General features: G+C 39.3%; 1 protein-coding gene and 1 long non-coding RNA gene across 9 annotated transcripts in view; one reads left to right on the top strand and one right to left on the bottom strand.

Annotated features, from left to right (window-relative positions):
• The window catches only part of PALM2AKAP2 (PALM2 and AKAP2 fusion), a 266499-nt gene that overhangs the window by 117182 nt on the left and 125848 nt on the right, over positions 1-23469 (bottom strand). For 2 of the 7 annotated variants that reach the window (XM_064404848.1, XM_064404847.1), the window contains one exon: positions 13061-21912. The exons of 4 other annotated variants lie outside the window; for them this stretch is intronic. In XM_064404848.1, the coding sequence (XP_064260918.1) occupies positions 21164-21912 (749 nt within the window). In that variant the 3' untranslated portion in view covers positions 13061-21163. Of the gene's footprint in view, positions 1-13060; positions 21913-23469 lie in introns of those variants that run through there. One more of the 7 variants, XM_064404849.1, reaches the window with a different exon arrangement.
• Positions 17569-23469, top strand: part of LOC135290844 (uncharacterized) — a 55188-nt gene continuing 49287 nt past the window's right edge. For both annotated transcript variants that reach the window (XR_010353650.1, XR_010353649.1), the window contains exon 1: positions 17569-17646. This is a non-coding gene — a long non-coding RNA (uncharacterized LOC135290844). The remainder of the gene's footprint in view (positions 17647-23469) is intronic.

Below are 23469 nucleotides of genomic sequence, written 5' to 3'. Positions count from 1 at the left end.
GGTTTTGACACCAGCAAGAAGAAGCTTCACATAGGGAGAACCCCTGTACTGGTCTGTATCCCCTGTACTTCCTCCAGCATCAAAATCACTATACCAGGGATTCCACTGGACATGTCTCTGCCTTGTCCCTTTAATATATTTTCTAAATCTATCATCCATTGGTTTGTTAACATGGAGACATTTGTCTGTCTGGGGTTGTTTGTTGTTGTTGCTCTTGTTTGTTTGTTTTGTTTGTTTTTTCTTCTGCATAATACCCTCATCATCTACACGGTGTGTGAACTGCCACGATTAGTGCTACCGGTTCAGAAACGTCTAAGGAGAACAGACAGTGAACCCAAGAACAGAACTGTTATAAATTATGGCTTGTTAAAAGAGCTTTGCAATTTTAAATGTCAAAGATATGACAGCGAAAAGATTGAATGCTCAGGAATTTTTAATTCACAGTCTGAATTTCAGACCACCTTAAAAGAAGCTCTCATAGTATATAGAGGCAGAGGCAGTCAAAGCAGTCATAACTTTCAGGAATTTTAGCCTCTAGCAGTGTTTGCTGCAGATAAAGGATCAGCAGAATAGGTTCACACTCAATAAGGACACACTATTTAATAAGGAATTAGGTTAGCAAAGGAAGACAGATGGCAAGAACAGACAAGACAGTTTGAGACCTAAGTCTAATTCAGTTTTGCCACAGCTAACTGAATGGCCATTGAAGTCAATGAAATGTTTACATATTTGTATCAGGGCTGAATTTGCAGAAGGAGGTGAATAGTTGACTTCAAATAGATGTTTGAGGTTTGTTTTTTTTTAATTTTTTTTAAAATTTAAAGCTGGGATGATCATATGAATATTTTGTGCTATCCCAAAGCTTACACTTTAAAATCCAGCAGATTTAATGAGCAGAGATGTTTCCTACATAATGCAAATGTAGTTGAAAGACAGTGCCTGGCCTAAGGCTTTGTATATATGTAACAGAAACAAACAGATGGAGACAAGCAGAGGCTTGTTCTGTGCAACCTAAGTTGAATGGGACTATGAATCCTTGTTCCCTCACTCTGAGGCTGGTCTCTTTTTGAATTTCTACAAGACTTGCTGCGGGGTACCCAACTCTCCCTAGAGTTAGAATGGGAAGTATATCCATTGTGTAAGTGAATATTTGAATATTTGGAGAAGGAGTGCTGGAAGCTAGCAGTTCACCATTTCTGCATTTTGTTCTGTCTAGGTGCCTTTTGGCTTCTGTCTAGCTCTGGGTAATCTGAGAAACAATGCTGAGAGACTAGTGGGTTAACACATAGTCTCCCTTTGTCTTCTCCTTTTCAATGAACCAGTACCAATAGCTTCTGATTTATAATACTTTGTTTTATTTTGGCTATAAAATGAGAAGATATATCCCATCCTACTAAAATGGCATATTATTTTGCATTTGCTGCTATATAATTACATACATAATTGCCTACTGTGGTTTAAGGCATATTGATTGCCCTACCCATTTTTGTGCAGGGTGCTCCCAATCAGTGATTTGGGAAATCCTTACTGGAAAATTGTACATTAGTTGAGACTGAGAGACCAAAATGTTGCGGAAATTTGGAAAAGCAAAGCAAAAGAGAAAGGAAGACAAAACATTTGTGTTCTTGTGGAGATATTTTTCTGCCCTCCAAAAACATTGTCAGAACACTGATTGTACAAGGAAGCAGTAAAAGATGTGGCCATGATGGGAGCAGTCATGCTTCTCCTATGTAAAGCCATGGCACTTCCTGTACCAGTGCATCAACATAAAGCAAGGGCAGGTCACCTTTCCTTGGCTTTAGCACACCCTGAAAACAGCCTGGTCTAATACATAACAAGAGCTGCCTCTGCAGCTAGCAGCTCTCGATGCCAGTGATGCACACCTGCAAGGGCAGCAGAAGCTTTCCTCATGATGGTTGCTAGCGTGTTGAACACAGAACGTTTGCTGATGGGATACATAGGCAATAATAGTACAAACAGAGGTCTGGGGGCTGTAATCGTTCCCACCTTGGGCACTGAAGCACCCTGAAGTGTTTTTAACTGGGCTCTTTGCTGCTGTGAAACAGAGTTACCTGCCTGGTAGCTCTTCAGTTTATGACTTGTCCTCTGTGCAGATTAATGTGCATGCATGGTAACAGTGAAGAAGCATACTGGCATCAGAAAACTCTTTTTTCTGAGGAAATGGCTGAGCTACCACATTGTAGGCAGTCACTTCATTGTCTCCTGTCTTAGTTCCTCATTTTTCATATAATGATAGCACTTCTCTGCCTTCATAGGATGCTGGATTTTTTAAATCACATTAAATGCCAAAATATAGCTTACAGCATCTTTTGCACTTTAATTGCTAAAGACTACTTCCATTCAATTCTTCACCTACCACCTGGAAATAATAAAAGATATTCCACAAATACTTAGGATGTTTGGAATTTCAGTAAAATCTAGTGTACCAGGTCAGTTGCACGAGGCACACACGCTATTGTGCAAGATTCTATCACTTTGCTATTAGCATAATCATATTGCCATTAAACTAGTTATGATTCTTGAGGGGGCCTAACTTCACATTACGTCGGATGCCAAGCCAAGGCTCATGTGTGTAACCACATAGGATTTATCACTTTATCTGAAAACAAAAAGTATAGTCTGACGGAAATATATTATTATATATATTATTTTATATATTTAAAATATTATTTAAAAAATGTGGTCATTTTCATAGTAGTAATATTTTTTGATTAAACAATTTCTGGAAATAGTTCTGGTATTTTTATCTACCCTGTAACCCCTCGAGTTCACTTCTAGCAGCAGCCTCACTCTGTCTAATACATCATCCCATCATTCCTCACCCATTTTGCTAGATGTTAATAGTGTTTAACTTAAGATCTATATACCTTACAGTTCAGACTACATTGCCCTCTATTTTACCATATATTAACTCACAGAACTATACAAATGACAGTTTTGATTCAGGTAGAAATCAAAAAGAGGAACTGTAAAAGGAGGAACTACTTGAACTGAACCACGCAGCTTTGCTGGTAATAAGAACTAATCCAAATGTCCATGTAAGTTTTCTTTGTGTGATTTGTATTTTCAAAAACTTTGGAGTTTGAGCTTGCTAATATCAAAGCTACAGATGCACAGTCTGATGTGCAAAATCTTTAAGGTGAGTCAAGGAGTCACAGGGGCCAAAGTATATATAAGCAAGGCTTTAAGATGTAAACAAATACCAAGTAATCTTTTCTGCATAACTTCAGTATGCTGTCCCTCACTGCTCAGTTAGAAGTTCTTTCTTTTAATATGTCTTTCATAAATATTTGATATCCAGACTGAAATCTTGCATCTCTTTACTAAGGGAAATGGTTAGGATTGATTACAGTGAGAGTAATAATACAATTATAAATATTTTTTTACAATGGGAAGCTTTACAATATATTCAGAACTTTCTGGCAACAGAATAGACTTTTTCTTTAAACTGAATTTCATGGAAAGCTGGTATTTTTAGTATTAATATATTGATTTAAATTTATGGTTTATGGAAAGTAGTACATCCTTTCCCATAAATTTTTTAGGATCCAGGCCTGCAAAGATTTACACACAGAGATTCATTGTGTATTCTGGTCCCAGGAAATCAGAAACAAGACTCCCTTTGATTGCAATGGAGCCAGGACTCCAGCTGTTGCTTTCAGAGCAGGCAGTATTGCACAGCTGAAGGTTTACCAGATTTTGTAAAATGTAAGGTGTGAGCCTAGTTTTTTGACATAAGACATCAGCAATTTTTCATCATTGTCATGTTCTTGCCACATTTTAGGACACTTGTGTTATATTTCCAACCAAAAAAAAAACAGTGAGTCCTATCTCAGTCAACTTGAGACTTGATAAAATTGAAAAACCCAAAGGCAAATACTAACAAAAGGATAGACTGTTTAGAATTAATACTAAATATTTTTTCATAAACTTAAGCCTATATTTGTTGCATCAGGGGATGTTTTCAGTACATACATGAACACACAGACACACAAACACACCCCATTCATTTCTGCAGGTATAAAACTGCTCAAGACTATGAGGTCTTGGTCAAGTTCAGCCCAGTTCTGAGTCTAGCATAAAGCAAATCTAATCTTTGAGACTGACTAAACCCTTCAAGACAGAACTGACAAGGACTGCCACAGCAATCCTTCTTCACAGAAAACTTAGTTTTAAGTCTAAATAACAAATGAGAGGGAAGTTGATGTCTGGAGGCCAGAATGTGCTCTTTTTTTTCTGGCTGAAGCTGATCTTTCAGGTCTAAAAATTTGTCAAGGTTGAGGTTGGGTTGTCTTTGAGGTTAATGTTATGGAGGCATTTCAGATTTGTCTGTATGGTCTGATGCAAACATAATGCTCTGTACAGCACATCTCTGTACAAATGACATTAATGGATGCACACCAAACCACAGGTGCTGGCTCACCCATTTTCTGGGAAAGCCTGGACCTACGTCCATGTCTAAATCATATGGTTGTCTCTCATCCTTGTGCAAAACCTGTACTTTGCCTAGCCCTGAAGTTTGCCTAGCTCCTGACTTTGGGGCCTACGATCCTCTCTGTTCTGAATTACAGGGACAGCAGACTCATGGTTGGGTTGTGGTAGTTCTGACTTGGAACACTTGCAGTGGGTTGCAGCAAACCTCAAAAAATGATCAAAAGTGAGCTTTTCTGTGTGCACCCGAAGTTGACTTTTGCCTATAGAGTTTTTATTTATTGTAGACTAGGTGACATGTTGGTTGCTTCCAGGAAATAAAGACACTGATGTGTAACTGGTATGAAGACTCCCTCGTGGACAAGCTAAGCAGGCTGGAGCCTAAGCCCATGTTCAGCATGAGTGCTGTGAAGAACTGATATTTTGTCCATCTGCAATTTATTGTGCTGCCTGGTGCTTCCCTATATCTCCTCAGACTGGGAAAACCTGCAAGTATTCCTCTTTTTCTCTTCTCACAGGGCTCCCTTGTGCCAGAAATCTGTTTTCTCCTTGATTCACTTCCCTTCAATTCAGATGGGCTGCGAGATCTGCCATAGCTTGCCCAGCTAGGCACGTGTCTGTCTTTGCCTGACTCCTACTTCAAGAGTCATACTAGGAAGATATGTTGAACTACAAAAAACTCACTCATCTGACCACCTGCTTAGGAGCACTGATGCCACTTTGCTTCAATAGAGAGGGAATCCCATTCCCTGACTGTGCCAGCAATTTTCCACACAAGGGCCCTGAATTAGCTGGCAGTAATATTGACACTTAAAAATCACCATGTGATTATATGGGCAGAGTGCCACTTTACCTCTACCAAAGCACACAGATTTTATTCAAGAGAGGATTACTTTTTATGCACAAAATTAACCGAATGCAGCTAGCAACTCTGTCTTGGTGACTCTGTTATAATTAGTATTAATTATTTGTACTGAAACAGAAGCCACTCAAACTGCTGTACAGCTTGATGGAGATAGTCACTATAATCACTAATTAATGCTCACATTGCTGTCTTAAGATGAATAGTGTCCCCACGTGAAAAATTAGACAGCGGATAGGCTTGAGGTAGAGAGCTCAGATGACTTGAGTAAGGAATGCAAAGACCATGTCTTTGAGCAGTGACCAGATTTGCAGAGCTTCTGGCTTCAAGGTTGTGTTTTACTTGCTTATTTTCTCCCAGTTCTGAGACCTCTCTGAAGGGCTAGGGGGTCTACAAGACATTTTTTCACTAAGATCTTTCACGAAGATCTTTCTGGCATGCTATATCCTTGCCTCAACCTTTACTACTTGATTTGAGCTTTGCTTACTTTATGTAGTGGAAGGGAGAAAGGGAAGATTTGTTTTGGGGTCAGACATTATATCTGGATGTAAGTACTACAAATATCAGTATTGTCTAAGGGTTTCAAGATGCACATGACATCTGGAAAGATCTTGAAGATTTGTGTACAGGCGATGATGAGTCTAGGAAAAGCAGTCACTCCCCCTCTTTATTCTTGGAAACAAACTTTAGCATCTGTCAAACAGGTGTGCTAGTCTTTATATGCATGACAATACATGTTAGACCAGAGTCTTCCTTTCTGACAGCAGCATCAAACTGGGTCTCTGCTCTGCTTCAGAGACTTCCATGTGGTGCATCAGTGCTCAAATGAGTGCTGCGCAAATATGCAGGCAGCTGAAGGGAAAAAGGCAGCAGTCAGGAGGGAAGGGAAAATCAGAAAGCTGGCCACAGCAGGAAAAGGAGCAATGTCCAGTACAGACAATATACAGCTGTGGATCTCTTGCCCATAGCTAGCTTCCTAATTAGACACACTTGACTTGAAATTGTAATGTCAGCCCTGCAGGCTTCCTGTAGAAGTGCTGTGATGGCTGAAGCCAGGGAATTTTCCCTTTGACTCTGAGCAGCAAAGTTTCTGGGGAAAAAAAATAGAGCTCTAAAAGAACAGGACCACATAGAATTCACTAATAATAATTAAAATCACTAATGATAATTTTGGATAGAAAAATTGATGGGAATGTCCTGGTAATATCATAGCAATAATTTTACTCCATTTGAGACATTATGACTTTTTTTTTTTTCTTCGAACTTTGTTTTTTTAAACAACAGGTCAATTAAGAAAGTCTCACTTTGGGATCAGCCTGGTAGAATCCCCTTTTAATCTAATTTTATTTGTTAGTTTTCACTGCTGAAATGAAACAGCATTATTTATTCTGCTCCAATGCTGACAGTGTTCTCAGCCTCCTTAAAACAGAACACCACATAACAAGTTTCTGCCTCCTTTCATTCTCTGCTCAGCACCATCCCTGCTGCCCATTCTTTGTAGGTGCCATATGTGTTGGGCTTCCACGCCCATTAGCAGTGGAGAATCAGGAAGGTATTTCTGCAAAACAGAGATCTCAGAAGAAAATGGGGTTAGTTACACAGAAGGCAAGACCTTCATCACTGCAGGTTGAGACAGATCACTTCATTTAAGGCACTTAATTGCATTCCATAGAGCAGTTTGAGTGGGGAAAAAACCTTAGTTCCAACTCCCCTGCCCTGGGCAGGGGAGACTCCAACTAGATCTGGTTTGTCAAAGCCCCATCCAACTTTGCTTGGAACACTGGGACTGGGCATCCACAACTTCTCTGCAGACAAGCTATTCCAGTGCCTCACCATCCTCACAGTAAAGAATTTCTTCTAGTATGTCTAACCTAAATTCCCTCTCTTTCAACTTGAACCGATTTCATAATTATCTCACTCTCCTGCCTGGCACTATTTAACAATCCTGTTCTCAAAAAAAGATGTTTTCTTTACAGGATGGCTCATATCTTCTGTTGTTTCCAGTTTTCTGGGGCTTTGTGATGAAGTTGCTAATGAAATGAGGTGGTATAAGCAGATCCATGGAAATAAATTTGGCTACCTATGTTATTAAATTCAAGTACATGGCTAGTTATTTTCTGTTATGACAAAAAGCATTTGTGGGGATTCAAAGACTAATAGAAGGGTTAAATTTTTTTCCAACATATCTTTTACAGGTCTGTTCTGTAAAAGTAGTTTATTTTATTCCCTACTGGATTTTTTTTTCTTAGTTATTTGAACAACATGGCTTTCAGCAACCTGTATCACAGTAACACACTAACCTGACTGCTTACTATTGAAAAAGCTTGTTAGCTTTTCTATAAACTCTTCTGGCCAAACTTTTCCTAACATAATTGTACATAATTGAAAATGACTAAACATTTAAGATGGAAATTAAGGCTGTAACTCGGGCAGTGAGTCATGTGCTTTTATAGTGGGTAATATTGGAATATACCAGGAACTCCAGGCAGTGTAACTGCAGGGTCAGCCTGCTTTGCTGCTGTAAAGATATTTGCTTTTTGAAATTATGCACACAGCAGAGTCCTTTGTGAAAACACCATGATTTTTTGTCACTCATTTTCTTTATAAGAAAAAACAGTTGCTTCTCAGGTGGTGATGGTGACAGGTAGTGCACTTCTTCAGAGTAAGCTGGGTATGCAACCAAAGCCTGTGTTCCCCTCCCTGAATTTTGCTTTCTGGGACTGGTTATTTACATCTTGCAATCTCTCTGGCAGTCAGGAACCTAGCTTTAAAAATATTATTGCACCAGAGAGGGTTTTCCGAACTAATTTCAATACTTTCCTTTATTTCTAGTGCTTTGTGACGAAAGTCTGCTTTGTCTTCTCACACAGGCACTCTGAGTTCACTGGCTGGGCTTGGGGTAAGGTTGTGATCCAGAAATCACATGTGGACTTTCTTCTAAGGTACTTGTTGGCCCTGCTGCTAATATTTGTTAAATTGATTTTAACAAATTAATTATCTGTTAAATTGTGAAAGCTGTCCTTTGACATCAAACTGAATTTAATTGCTTTTAGCCTATGGATTAGAGGAGGACTCTTTTTAGTGCTGGATGAGAGAAAAATAGCTAGCTTCCTTTTATTTTCACTTTCAATTAGAACTTTTAAATACTCTGAGCATTATTTTGAGCTTTAAGTGCCAATGTTTGCTCTGCTGGACTTGTAATGTGTGAAGGAAATGGAGACAGGCAGGTAACAGCCTTAATAAGATGTCCTGAATTTGTTAATATTTAGCAAATGTTTGGCATATTGTAAAGATACATCAATAAATTAATCTCAGTATTTCCAGCTCTGTGAACTCAAAATCCTGATGTATAAAATCAGTGAAGAAACTAAACCACGTGTAATATTTCAGTAGCTATGGCCATTTCAGACTACGACCATTTCAGACTATTCAAACAATATTTCAGTCTATGAGCATTTGTTGTAGTCTCATTTCCTCATTGTGTTCAAGAGTGATTGAGAATATTGCCAGTGGTTTCATAAATGCCACAGAAAAGGGCTCAGAAAATAGAGTACCACAGACCTCTAGGACTTGGACATGCAGCTACAGTAAGTATTTTCCAGTTTTCATCCTTAGCTAGGAATCCCAGGAACTACTTTTTTTTTTCTTTTTTTTTTGGTGTGTGTGTTTTTGTTTGTTTGTTTGTTTTTTGGGGTGGTTTTTTGTTTTGTTTGATTGGTTGGTTTGCCATTTTTTGTGGGTTGGTTTTGTTTGTTGGTTTGGTTTGTGTTGTTTTGTTTTTTAAATTACAGCAAAGACTCACCTCAAATTGTTTGACTCCATGAGCTGGAGATTCAGAAAAGACCCCAAAAAGCACTAGAATTTCAGTATAAGGCATAGAAGCAAAAATAGAAATGACTCTCCTGTAAAGCTAAGGGCTGTTTTCGTCCCAGGGTGGTATCTATCTTAGTTAACTCCCAATTTAGTAACCCCTTGGTGACCTCCAGCTTCTGTAAAAAAAAAAGCAGACTGAAATAGCAGCAGTGGAGAATTTCCAGATGTCAGCCTTGCTCTCAGTGTGCAACTGCATATGGTATTTAACAGATTCCTCACTTTACCCCATCCCACCAGTAAGTCAGCCATAAACAATTCAAAATTACCTAAGTTGGTCAACAGAAGGAAGCACCCCACCTTTGTTTATAAACCCGTATTTATGAAGCAATAGAGATGCTTCTGTAACTTAGCACGGCATGTTAAGAAGTAACATTGTACAATGCAACAAAAACTGAGCAGCAACAATCTACTTTAAAGATTTCCAGGACTAAGTAATTTCACTTGCTTTAAAATAAATTATGTCTACCACACTCCAGTGAAATATAATGATCAAGACCTGATAGTACTAAGCAATATCCTTCATTTTAAGCCACAGAATGTTCACAAACCACAATCAAATGTCTAGAGGTAACCACTCTACAGCAATTTTAGCACAGGGTTATGCTCAAGTGAATAGATAACCTCTTTTAGAGCAGGGCTGAGTAGCTCAACCGACCCCCTCTGCCCACAAGAGCTAACATATTGCTGCCATTGCTGGAGCAGACTCACCCATAGCTGGAGGGATTCTGTAGCCAGTGATGCATTACATACAGTGGAAATACTCAAAAAGGAAGCTGAACTGATTTGTTGTGTGTTAAGAAAGTGACCCATTTTTGCATGTCTCCTTTTTTCCCTTCACCTATTCTTTTCCATTTGTTTTCCTACCTACAAGCCACCAAATGTGCTACAGTTCTATCTTTTTTCTCATAATTCATGGCAAACCAATCATTCCCAGTAAATGCTTGACTGCTGTAATTGTCTGGGTTTGATTGCAATACAGCCTATTTTTTTTTTTCTGGTTTGGCAATGCTGTTACAAGCAGAATCACTCCAAAACTGTAGCAGTAAGAAGATATTTTATGTCACTGTGTACCCACAGCATGCCCCATGTTCCTGTAGTCTTGTGACAGACACCAACAGCCACACCACCACAGCTGCACAAGGCAGGATATAATATAAGCCAAATATCCTAAATTGCAGATGTAAAACGTGAAAAACTTCAGGCTCACAAAGGATTTTAGGTACCTATACTTCTCATCTAAATCAAGTGGATGATGTTGTCTCTACATACCTTTGTAGATCTGCAGATGAGAGACTTTTTGTGAGGTCATGCAGAACCACTCAGAGCAGCAGCAATTGGAAATTATGTTTCCTAAGACCTGAGCCAGCATCTTTATTAGTGCTCAGAGAGTCCAGACACCTCGTTTCCTTACACCAGGAGGAACTGCTGTGTATAAAAGACAGGAGCAAATTCCCTTCCTTCTGTGGCAACCAAGTTCCTAGGTTTGCGTGCCAGTGTCCGTACACCAACACAACTCCTCCCTGCCCCATATTTGGAGTAACCCAATCTCTCCCTCAGCCAGCTATTTTATCCCTTAATTCTTATTTTGAGTTATATTTTAGGAAGTGCCCTCCTCCAAGTCTGATATAGCAAACTATTTCTATACAAGTATCTCCTTCCTTGTCTCATCTGAGAAGGTGATCTGTGTCAACTAGACTCTTGTGACAATAAAGCAGGTAGTTTTTTCTATCACAGGTAAATGTGGAAGATGTTCTGCACAGCAGTGCAAAATGTTGTGGTTGTGCTAACTGCTCCAGAGACCAGCTGTATTTCCCCTGAGCAGTTAGAGCAAATTAATTTCTGACTGTGACTAGAGCAATTCACATCTGAGCAGCACGTGAGAACTGCAAATGGAGGTCTTGGAACAGCAAAAACTGTTATTAACTTCTTATCCTTTTTTTTATTATTCATTCTTACAGTTACTAGCCTTAAAGCTTTCCTCATTTAACCTTGAAAATATCATAGTGTGAAGTAAGACTTATTGCAGAGTTGGTATGAATTTTGAGGCATCAAGGACAGGTTGTGAGGGTCTTGCAGGAAAGTAAGGGGTTCTCTGAAGATGTGCTATTCCATTTCCCTCCCCCCACTCGCCCAATTACTGAAACACCTTGAGTGTTGAACTCTGAGAGTGAGCACCTATTTTCCTTCTGTTACCAGAGGCACATGGAGCTATTAAAATGAATGAAAAAGAAACAAAACCTGAGGGCCTCCTACATGCTGAATATGCCCTTACTCTGTGAAGTCACTGACCTCCACAGAAGTACTCCATTTGGGCTTCAGGGGAGTGTTGTGCCATTTGATCAGCTGCTAAATATTTGTTAAAGATATCCCAACCCCACATTTTTTTTTTTCTCCTTAGAAATTTTTAAAGGGGAAATGCATGGAAATACCCGGTTTCTGAAACTTTAGTAACAGCAGAAATATGAAAATTGTCTAGTCTGTTTTTGATGTCTACTTGGATGACTCAGTTTTGTACAGCAGAGGAATTATCAGCTGAAAATCTTCTCATGGCTATGGAATAAAGTGAGGTGGAATAAGATAATAAATAAATAAAATAAAAAATAAGAGTATGTCACAGGCCATGCTATGCACTAAGAGATAGAATATGTACCTGATATATCCAAGCATCCAAGCACTAAGTTAGCTGCACATGATAATGCCCTTGTCAATTCATTGTCTTCTCATAGACACCACTGCTAAATCAAGTTCATGATCCCTCCTTTTGCCATGTTGACATACAGTCTGAATTAGGAAGGTATTTGTAAAATCAAAGAGACTCAAACAATTATAATAATTTCTCTCAGCTGAATCAATTCTAGTCCTTTGAGGACAGAACCATGCTAGTTCTCCAGCTCTCACAGAGTCTTCTTGGTCAGCCAAATGGACTTTCTGTCAGTGAACACAAGTAGAAAAAACCCAACAATTTGAAGCCCCACCTACTGCAAAACTTTTAGGACTAAATTACAAGGCAGAAATGCAGGGCCATTTTCCCTTCTGTGATGCTAAAAAGTACCATATTACAAAGATCTCTGTGTGTGTATGTGTGCATATACATTTTTTTCTGTATGGCTTCTGGGTGAAAGGAGCAGAGGGTAGGTACTTGTGCAGCAATGGGCAATTTGTGGTGCATTGCTTAAATATCAAAGTTTAAGATGAATTTTTAAATTTCTGAGAAGAAGGCATGTGATGCCTAGCTATGTTATCCATTCTATCATAGTTCTAACCTCAGGTGAACACAGCATTTCAGGAAAAAAAACCAACAAACCTACTTGAGGGTTTTTTATTTTTTTTCCCCCCTGCAAGTCAGACTGTGGTGAGGTTCTTTTGGTCCTGATATAGAGAGGATGCTGTCTGTGATAAGCCCTGAAAGAAAATTGCAACTGTTTACTTTATTGGTCCTTGAATAATTCACTGTTCTTTTCTCACAAATTATATATGCTGTATGGAATACTTCATTCACTCAGGAAATAAGTTCGCTCAGAACATACTGCCTTGCTAGCTAAACCCAACTTTTTTTTCTTCTGCAAATATGAAAATGTGCCATGTGATCCTAGAATAACAGGGTCCACAATATGCTTGGCAAAGGTATCACAGGAGAAGAAAAGGAAAAAGGAAATGAGACAGTAACAGGTATGATGAGTTACTATGTATGAAGGATCTCATAAAAATAACAGCAACAGGGCACAGCACTGCAGGAAAGGGAAAAAAAACAACTGTGGAGTTAGTACTTTAATTCTTTTAGAGAGAGGCAGCTCTTGTGCAGTATGTCTTTGAGATCACAGCATATCTTGAACAGTGGTAGGTAGAGAGAAACACAGTAAAAAGACACAGAAATAGGCGCAGTGAAAAGGCAGATTTATTTACTAGTATTACTGTACAGAGAAAAAAAAAGAGAAGCCACAGTTACAGCATGGCTGTTGCTGGCAGTGTTCTTGGTTTTTTTATTTTGTTTTTTTTTTTGTACTCATTTTTTTAATCTGAAGAAAAAAACATAACAGTCAAAAAAGTACACTTCAGGTTACAAAGTACAGCAGCTATCCCCAGCAATTCTAATCCAGTGTTAGCACAGCAGTTTTTCCCCAACAAAATGGGATTTTATTTACATTAGCTCACAAAGAAAGTGGGAGACTAAAGCTTAAAAAAAATCTCAACCACAATCTACATTCACCATAAAAGCTGCATTTTACACAACATTTTCTTGAACCCCTAAAAAGAGTCATTCTTTGCCTATGGAGTGAACATAGTTGGGAGGGGCAGAAAACCCTCATAAATGTGTTCTTTGTCTTTGTCCTGACCTGCTCCTTCTTGGCCACCTTTGCTGCAGTCAGATTCAGGTGGACAATGGAAAAACAAAAAATTTCAGATTTATTATTTCACTTGTATCTGCCCCTAGAGCAGTTCCTTGCAAAAATAACAGGAATAACAGGTACAATATTTGAGACCATCATCAGTAAAGCACCCTAATAATAAATACTGGCTGATCTTCACACATCCTCAAGGCTATCCCTAACCTGCACAGTGCTAAGTATGTGTTATACTTCAAATGCTTAAGGTTAGTGTAGCTCAGCACCACGTTCAACTGGGACTTTATATGGTTGCACAAAACCTTCTTAATTTTGGAGTTTGCCTCTCTTTAACAAGCATATTGGAGGGATACCAGTAGATTCTTGGCAGCTAATTTTGCTGAAAATGCCTTTGCATGCTGGATCAGTCTGTGGGGAAGTTCACATTTTCTCCAGGCTTTTTTGCCCTGCTAATAGCAACCTGACATACAGCGGGGTGGATTGCCTTCTGCTGCTGTAAGAACTGCTTTATAGATGCTGATATTTTATGTACCTGGACACATCTGGCTCATATGAGTTCAAGAGACATAGTGTGTTCCAAAGGAATAGTAAGAGAGACAGAAAATTTACCTAAATAGTGAGATTTGAATTGAACTCACTGTTTGGGCAATCCATAGGATGACAGATGAATAGAGAAGGAGAGTGCTCCTCTAATATCAAATATGTCCGAAGAATCTAGGAAAATGCAGGAAAATGTCCAAATAGTGAGGACAAGATACCATAATTTCTTAGAACTGACACCAGCAGGCCTAGTGTGAGTTTTATAAGTCTGGTCCCTCCTTTCTTCCCCCTCTTTTTACAGGAGACCACAAAAAGGGAAGCACATGGATGAAGAAAAAGGGATCAGTTGAGCCATCATGTCCAGAATGAGAGCAAGCACAGAGACAGGGGACAGGCAGAGTCTGGGGCAGAGATGTGTGGAGAGAAAAATTTGGAAATAAACATTACACTGCCTCTTTTCTGTTGTGGTTGTGTGGAGGTGTAAAGTTTACCTCTCTGTCCCCTGTGTCTCCAGGCAGTGGGATTTTGAGAGTTCTTGGAGGGTGTTTGTCTCCTCAAACACAGTCAGCAAGGAGACCATGCTCTAAAACCCTCTGCAGAAAAGTGCACTGGTTTCACAACACCATTTAAAATTCTAATTAAACTAATAAGAAGACACAGTTAAAGCAGCATAAGCTTTGCCTGTAGCATATTGCTTAATGACCAGACCCTATACATATTTGTGTATGTGCTTAAATTTTACTTGTCTGGGTCATCCCATTAAAATGGACTACTTGGATGCTTGATTTTATGCTCATGGGCAAATCTTTAGGTCTTACAGACCTATGAATAGATATGCAAGGTCTAAATTTTTGTACAAGTCACCAACTTATCAGTGCAAGTCACAAATGTATAAATATACTAAAACTGGTGAGTTTGAGTTACTTGGCTAATTCTAAAAAAGTAATTAAGGGTTTTTAAATTCAATTTCTGAAGTAGAGTAATTCTTAGAACAAACCCCTTAATCTACCTTTGAGAAGAATTTGGGAAACAATTGCAGGAAAGCCTTGAAATACAATAGCAGCAAAATCCCACAAAGTAAGAGAAGCTTTTGCAAACTGAAGGAAAGGGCTTGGAATTCTTCACAAGTTTGGCCTTAAGAAAAGTGGCCTATTCTTAATCCACTGAACAGCCTAAGTGGAACCATCACAGGTAAAAAGCTATAGATTTTGCAAGACTCTTTGAACCCACAAGGAAAAAGGCTCTGTTTAAAGTTGTTTAATTTTAAATACAAGTGGGACATTTTAAAGAACTTCATGCACCCTTGTCACTATTTACAAGCTAAGTTAATAGAAGTTTATATTACAAGTTGGATTTATATTCTTTGGACTAGGTGACAATCCATTTATATTCTAAACTGAATAAATTCAGCCATTTTATAGAATTTACTCTTTTACATACAAAAATTACAGTCTATATTTTTGTTGGATATTGTCATAGTCTGCAACTATTAAGGTCAGAACTACAGTTTACTCTTGCTGCTCAGAAGGCTCAAGAAACACAGTCTGAGCAAATGCTGAACTTTCCAAAAGACAGCGAGACCTGGTTGAAGCTTAGTGAGTTTAGAAAAAATAAAGAGTCCATGCCTCAGCATGTGGGAAAATCCTCTACTTCATCTAAAATATTTTGTTCAACTCTTTCCAGTGACACCATCTCTTGCACTTTGAAATCTAATGTTGGATAAAATATGACAAAACATGTGTTTCCCCTATTAGCCATATCACTCTGCTGAAAGTAGTTAGCTACTGCCTACTGTGTTGGCTTTCTAGGTAAAGAAATTTGTCTAGTTATAGAAGGTGTAGGTCCACCTTTTCTGTGAAACATGTTTAATTATTTAGCTGTGTCTATAGCAGTTATATTGGCTTCTACTCTTCTAAACTGACTCTTTAAAAAGTATTGTGATTCTTCTTCCTGGAAAAAAATGTGGTTAGGTCTACAAAAGATCCCAAGAATGTGGGCATTGTCATAAACATATGAAAAAGTTGAAAGGCTCAATGTCATGGGAAGGATGATATTCCAAAACTCAATACCCATCTAGGGTTTGTATCTCATTACAAAAATATTTATTCCTTAAAAAAATACACAAATGTAAAAACTACATTTTCTATGATATCCCCGCTTACTTTCCAAGTATGCCATTTGAATGTTTGACTAAATTAAAAGGTAGAATGCCTTTTATTTCTCTAGAAACTCTCTATGCTATTTTTTTGCTCAAATTAGACTGTGGAATCTTAATCATTTGAGTGTGAAGAATCAGTAGTGAACTTAGGTACAATGGCAGGGGACTAATATTTTAGCTGTCAGGGAAGCCCCTCTGAATGTTTGCTCATGGATGGTAACAATGCTGACTCAGGACCTGATCCTACCAGATGTTAAGTACCGTTTTGTTTTGTATTTTTCTCAGTAGAGGTACAATGCTTAGAGTTAGCCTCTCTGATTACAACACCTTGGGCAAACTCAGCAGTGTATAAAATCTGTATAGGTACATAAGGAGCACCAAAACTACACTCTGCATTGATCATTCATGGCCTGACCTTGCAGACTCCTACAATGTTTGTACTGTGAGGAGTCCTGTTGACTGAAACAGTTCTACACACAGCAGAATTAGGTATGCACGTTTTTGTTTGCAGGGCTGAAGTCTCATACTGCACTGGTAGAGGTACATTTGGAGAAGGGCTTATGCAAGCTTCTCTTGCTGGGGATTGAAAGATAATGTTGTGTTTATACAGCTTTGGAATACAGCCTGCACTTTTTTGAAAAAAATAGGAAATAAAAGATACAAAAAAGAAGAAGGAAACTCAAGAGTGCTAAGGCAAACTGTCAAATGGCACATCATACCTACTTTGTCATTCATTTAGATAACATCACAAAGGCAGACCAGAGGAGTTCTGTAAACATATACCATACAGTACATCAGCCACAAGAAATTAAAAAAAGAAAACAACCCTGTAATTCTTTTCTTTCTGTATTGATATTCTAGTAATTGAAAGAGATTGCCTAGCCACTAATCATAATGCTGTGGTTTTTGATTTGTATTTTTTTCTGTTAAAAAAAAAAAAAAGAAAGAATGGAAGTAAAATGCAGTGGTTTGCAAAAGAATTGGTCCCTGAATGCAAACAAGGGACGACATGGAGAGTGGGTGTATAGAAACTTAGAAAATACAAAATATAAAAAAGTTTCCTAGGTTACTTTTTTCCTAGTCCAGGAAAAAATACACTGAAAAGAGGTTTTTCTTTGTTTTTCTTACAAAAGTTAAGGCGAGCAGTTTGTTGTGGCAAAATGCTATTACTGAACCAGTGTCTGACTCTTCTTTTTCATATCCCCTCATGCAGAAACTGAAAATGCACATGTGATGGCATAAGTTAAACAGACAGGGATTTTGCTTAAAACAATTAAAAAAAAATTGCTTTAAACAATATAAAAAAACCCATCCCATAATGATCCTTACAAAAAACTCCCTCTGCTTGACCACAGAGCAGGCCGCTTTCCTTGTGCCTGATGGTGCATGGATTTTCACAGGCAGCCTCCTACCCAAGGGTAAGTGGAAAACCAACCCTTTCAAAGCCCAAACCATCCCTGGAAAACCAATTTACATTCACCAGCTTGGCCTAATGCATCTGAATTCCCCTGTAACTTGGCTGCAGCCTAATGGCTAGAAGGAACAAGGCCATGTCCAGGCATGGCTGCTGCCCTGGTGGAGGAGGTTGATTGCAGTAAATGTTTCAGCTAAGGCCCTGTGATTTCAGACCCTTTAGCTCCAATTCCATGTTTTTCCTGACCTCAGGTGGGGAACTGCCTTTGACCTGTAAAGACCAACCCTATGCAAGTGAACCTTTAGCTTTCCTGGACCTACTGGGGCCTGTTAACCATGGAGTTAATGTGAACACATAAGAACGACAGGCCTTCCTAGGCACTCAATGTTAGCTACAAGTACTGAGCAGTGGGTATTTGAGAGGTTTAAGGTTTAAGGCTTGTGCTCTACTTCTAACCACTAAAGGGCCACTTCTGGACTGCGGTGTGCCGCCATCTCTCCACTGTGCTGTGCCTCAGATGGTGCAGCGGTCTCAGACATGTTCTGGTCCCAGCGTCAGCAAACATTTCCCAAAGCTGGCTGCTAAGGGAGTCATCCCCAAAATGCTGAGCAGGTGCTGAACCAGAAGGTCATCTGACAGGGGAGCACATGGCTCAAGAGATGCAGGGACAGAATGGGTTAGATTAGTAAGATACCCCCAATTTCCCAAGCAGGAGGTTTTGAAAGGAAAAATGGTCATATGGGGACAGGAGCGGCAGGGGAAAAAAGATTAGGCTGTGGAGACACCATGAGGCCAGGATGGCTGAGAAGGTGGCATCACACCCAGAGAGGAAAAGGCGGTGAGCAACAAGATGACTGGCCAGGCCAGGAGGAGTTGGCTGGGTGATCTGAGTATTACTGCTGAGGTGAGCAGGCCCCGGAGCGACAGAACTATTGCAAAGTGTGCTGGGCTCCCTCATCATTCACAGGGAGATGCAAGACAGAAAGGGCTTCAGCCTTTGTGTTGCAGGCTCAGAAACATGCCTGGGGGCAGCCTCACCTGCTGTATTGGGATTGAAACTTAGGGTCTTGTTTTAAGAAATGTTTAAAATTGTAAATGCTCAGCATTTCTAGGAAAAGAGAGAAAGGGAAAAAAAAAAATCAAAATCCAACCACCACCACCACCACCACCAAGCAAAAAACCGCTTAAACCTCACACAACTCAGCCAAAACCACACACAGGCTGCTAGTTTTTAACAAACAGCCACCAGATCTTTTGTTGCAATATGAGGCTCTGTGGCCCTTTTGCTCTGTGATAAAACTTTACCACCTAAGCCTGAGTCAAAGAATGATGTGCAGAGCTTCTCTGGGTGAGTTTGGTCCTTCTCCCAACCAAATGCCCCCAGGGGAGGCAAAGGGAGCATGTGGAAGTCTATTCATTTCTGCCACTCCAGCTGATATGGAGGTCAGCAAAATTTCTGCAGGTGTCAAAGAGGTGAGACTGTCTTTCACTACTCTTACTTTTTTTCTTACTACTTGTTTGTATTTTTTTGTGTCACAGTCACCTGGGCAGTGGTGAGACGTTTCATTGACCAGTTCCATAGTGACAGCTGAGTGACCTAACATGAGAATTACCTTTTGCTTTTTTGTATATGTAGGTTCTCAGTGTGCCTCATATTACCACCACTGAACGAGTGTCTTTTTTTACTGGCACAGAAAGAAAAGAGTACAGAGCAAGAACTGTGTTCAATCAGATGCTCTGGACTAACAATTAATGCAGTAAAAGCACCATCCAAGAAAGAAGAGAAATATCATAGGAACCACCTCAGACTGAAAAGAGGCTTTTGTTGTTTTCTTTTTTTTTCCTTTTTTTTTTTTTACTGTTTTTTTCAGTTGCTGTTATTGATTTTTAAAGTCTGATAGTTTCAAAGACACTTCAAAATAGTCTTCAGTACTTGTTCACACTATCAGAAAATATAAAACCTGATTTTTAATCTCACTCATGTAATTATAATTGCAGTGTAACTCCACTACGTGAGTGAAGTTAAACTTAAGCCAAACCAGTGTGATACAAGAATCAGGTTCATAATAACTCACCATGAAAAAGCTAGCTGCTTTCTTGTTTAGAATAATCAAGGAACAAGAAAAAAAAGAAAGACCTATTGATTTTGGATGCCTTCACATTTTTACATTTTCATCTTTAGTTGTTTTTAAGAGGCCTGATTTTTGGAGGTCAGATGAATAAAAATGCACTGGAAATCAGGCATCTTTTAGTGCCCCGTGTTAGAAAATGAAGCATCCAAAACCACCAGCAGTTTTTGAAAACATTAGTCTTGTGGCTACAGGGTCTTCCAAAACAGCTGCTCTGACAAAACTCCAATGGCCCTCCACAGGAGTTTTACCTGGACAAGCAGGGCAGCATCAGACCCAATTGCCTGTCATTATGTAGGTGCACTGGATACACTCTGTGAGAAATTACACTTCTGTAAGAACTACAAAAGAAAACTCTGGCCCTGCCTGCATTCCCAGCACTGCGAATTTTGCCACTGAATCCAGTAGGAACAGGGTCAGACTGTCAGAAAAGTTCATTTATATTCTATGGAAATAGAACGCAGCATCCCTCTTCGACTGGAGTTCAGCAGGAAAATTTCATGTAAAAGCATTGGCGGAGTTATTGAAAGTAATTGACGAGTGACTCCAATTCTGTTGGTGTGACAGCTGCATCTTTTTCATGTCAATTTCAACTGTAATTTGGGGAGATGAAGTGCATATACAATACTGTAATCTGGAAGATTTGTATAAGGCAAAATGATCATTCATACATTTTCTAGAAAGAACAATTAAGGTCCACTTCTGGTATTACCAATTAGCGGAAATGGTTAGTGGGTTTTTCTGACACTGCAAACTAAACTGGAAAGTTACTAAAAAACAAAATTATGCAATTTTTTGGGAAAGGCTTGTCTGATTTTTAGCAGATCAAAACAGTAAATTGATCTGAGCCTTTCCCTGAGAAATAAAAAACATGACACATAAAATAATACTTAATGTGATTTTTCATAAAAAGGATAGGTAACATTTTTTTAAGGCTCTCATATCTGGTGGCTGTGAAACTCAGACTCCCACAAAATCCTAGGAATCTGATCAAGCCTGCCAGATACTTAAAGAAAAAATGTAAAAAGTGTTTTCATTATATATATAAAATATATATATAAAAATCAAATAAATATGAAAACATATGTTCCATTTCTCGTTTATCTCTCACTCTGTAGTATTAAGGAAAAACAAAACAAAACAAAACACCATCACCAACAACACAAAGAAAAAAAGAAGCCAAAAGCCCCCAACCCCTCCCCAACACCAAATATATGCCTGATGGGAAAACAATCATGCATTCCTCTTCCAGAAGAACTAGAAAGAAAAGCAACCCAACTGCAAGGCAATGGAGGCATTCACTTCCAGTTCACAGTATTGCAGTTAGAAGTACAGTGAGGTCTAAGTAAGTGATGGAGCAGGAGCTGCCTGGAGCGGGGAAGGAGGAGGTGCTCACATGACAATACAGCATTGACAGCGCTTTTTCTTTTGTGTACCTGGGGCAGCTTCCAAGGGCAGGCTCTCTTCCTTCCCCTCAGGAGAGGAGGGCTCTGTCGTGTCTGACAGGGGCCTGCCAGAGACCAGCTCTGCAGCGTTCCCATCCATGGTGGAAACATCAGTCACTGTCTTCTCCCGCAGTGACTTCTCGTCGTCTTCGTCAATCAGCACAAGCTCTGCCTTGATGGTCTCATCATAGCCCAGCACTTTCTTTGTCTCCTCTTCGTCATCGATGTTTTGGTAGCCCATAAATATCATTGTCACCGGCTGATCTGCACTGGGCTCTGGGGTCTCACCACCACAGGGTTTGTCTTGTGGCTGAGGGTTCACAGCACGTCCTCTGCCGGATTTGTGTACCATTTCTAGCTTTGCCTCCTTGAAGAGCATTTGCTCCTTCATATGGCTAAGGTTTCCATCGGCTACCACATTTTTGTCTGACACAGTCATTGTTTCATACCCTCCTTTTACACTTGATTGTCCAGCTTTTTGCATAAGTTCATCTACGTCCTTTGAGCTTAATTTATGTACTCCATTTTCTACCACTGTGCCACCAGAGTGAACCTCATAGACTACCTTGGAACCATCATCATAGACTTTGAATCCTCTTTGATGGGCCTCATCTGGGCCAACAGGTGAAGCAGAGACAATCTTGGTCTCTCCTGTCTGTTTGTCTTTCTCCACATTAATTTCCATGGTGCACAAAGCTTGAATGAAAACAAGAGAGGAAGTGCATGTTACAACAAAAAAAGCCAGTGAATGGTTAATTGCCAAACAGACAAAGAAAACTATGGTGCCCCTTTTTCCTGTCTCCTGCTTCTAAGGGGCTAAGCATTCTACGTTAGAGGTGGGGTGCAACACTGTGGACACTGTTACACTATGGCTTTTTATGTAGGTGGAGGCTGGGCCTGCTCAAACAGGACCTTCTCTTCCAGCTCATGTCACATGGAGCCGTCTTTGGTCAACTAGAAGCACCAAGAGGTTAGGTGTAATTTAGACAAGGGGAGGTGATAGCATGCAGGTTGCCCTCTAACTTTTCATTCTGAACTTGCCTCAAAATTCAGAGAGAACCCCTCTACTCTTGTTTCTGCCATCAAACTGTCAGTTAGTTGCTAACAAGTTTTGTTTGCTGAAACACCCAGACCATTTAATTATCAGTACTTGTCCTTGATTAACTCTTCCATTTGTAGCACTCAAAACATTTTAGAAGGGTGAAGAAATGTTATTTAAATATCTCTGTTCTGCATGTGGGAAAACAAAATCACATGGGAATAGGAGAATTTCTCCCTCAGGTGTGTGGCAAGACAGTTCTCTCAGCTTCCAGACCAAGACAACAACTGTGACCTCTGCTTCCAGGTTAAGAGAATGTACAAAATAGCCAAAAGTGCTCCCTTGTTTATGTGAATTAAGCATTAAGTACCACTGTGAAAGTTGAAGAAAAAAGTAATAAGGAACTGATTTTCAAGGAGTCATGAAACAACATGTAAAAACATGTGTGAGGGCTGTTGCTTTACAATAGCAAAGGTTTTCTAGCAGTTAAGGATGTAGTAATGAGATGAAAAGTGTAGACCACACAGTAGGAACAGATGAGCAGTCTACTCTGCTCCAAAACCCATTCTGAGATATGATGACATACCACTAGACAGCTTTTCAAAGAAAAAATGTGCAAAGGCATCTCAGACTTTCCAAAGTGTTCATTTGTTTAAGCATTCCTTGTATGCATATGAAGACATTTGGCTCCTGGACAGACATCCACAGACACTTAATTACAAATTACCACAGGCAGTGACAAGTGTTTGTGAAACGTACTATGATCACTTCCATCAACGAACCTCAATGGTATAAACATGATTTATCTTACCTGGGAATACCACAAACTGGAATGTCTGCTTTTTTTCCCTGATTTACTTTCAAGTGAGTAGAGAATATCCTTGCCCCAAGAATCAATGTATGTTTGTATTTCAAAAGAAAAATTAATATAAAAAATTACTGTTACTTGAATATATTTCCTCAGTCTTTTTATTCACACACAGTAGAACTACTTTTCCTGTAATCTTAAAGTAAAGTATTTAATCATGAATAGGAAATTTATCATGACATGCATCATTACACTGCCTATAGTGCTAGATAGAAAATTAATGTGCTGATGAGCATGTGCATGCTGTTCATGACATGGTCTCCTTTGTCCCCTAAGAGTGCTGTCTGATGGGCAAAATGGTTGGGTCTGTCCGTCCACATGCTGTGTACATCTGCTCAGACCTCAG

The sequence above is a fragment of the Passer domesticus genome, chromosome Z, assembly GCF_036417665.1.
Source record: "Passer domesticus isolate bPasDom1 chromosome Z, bPasDom1.hap1, whole genome shotgun sequence".
In the NCBI taxonomy this organism is placed as follows: Eukaryota; Metazoa; Chordata; class Aves; order Passeriformes; family Passeridae; genus Passer; species Passer domesticus.
This window is presented reverse-complemented; position numbering and strand designations above follow the sequence as displayed.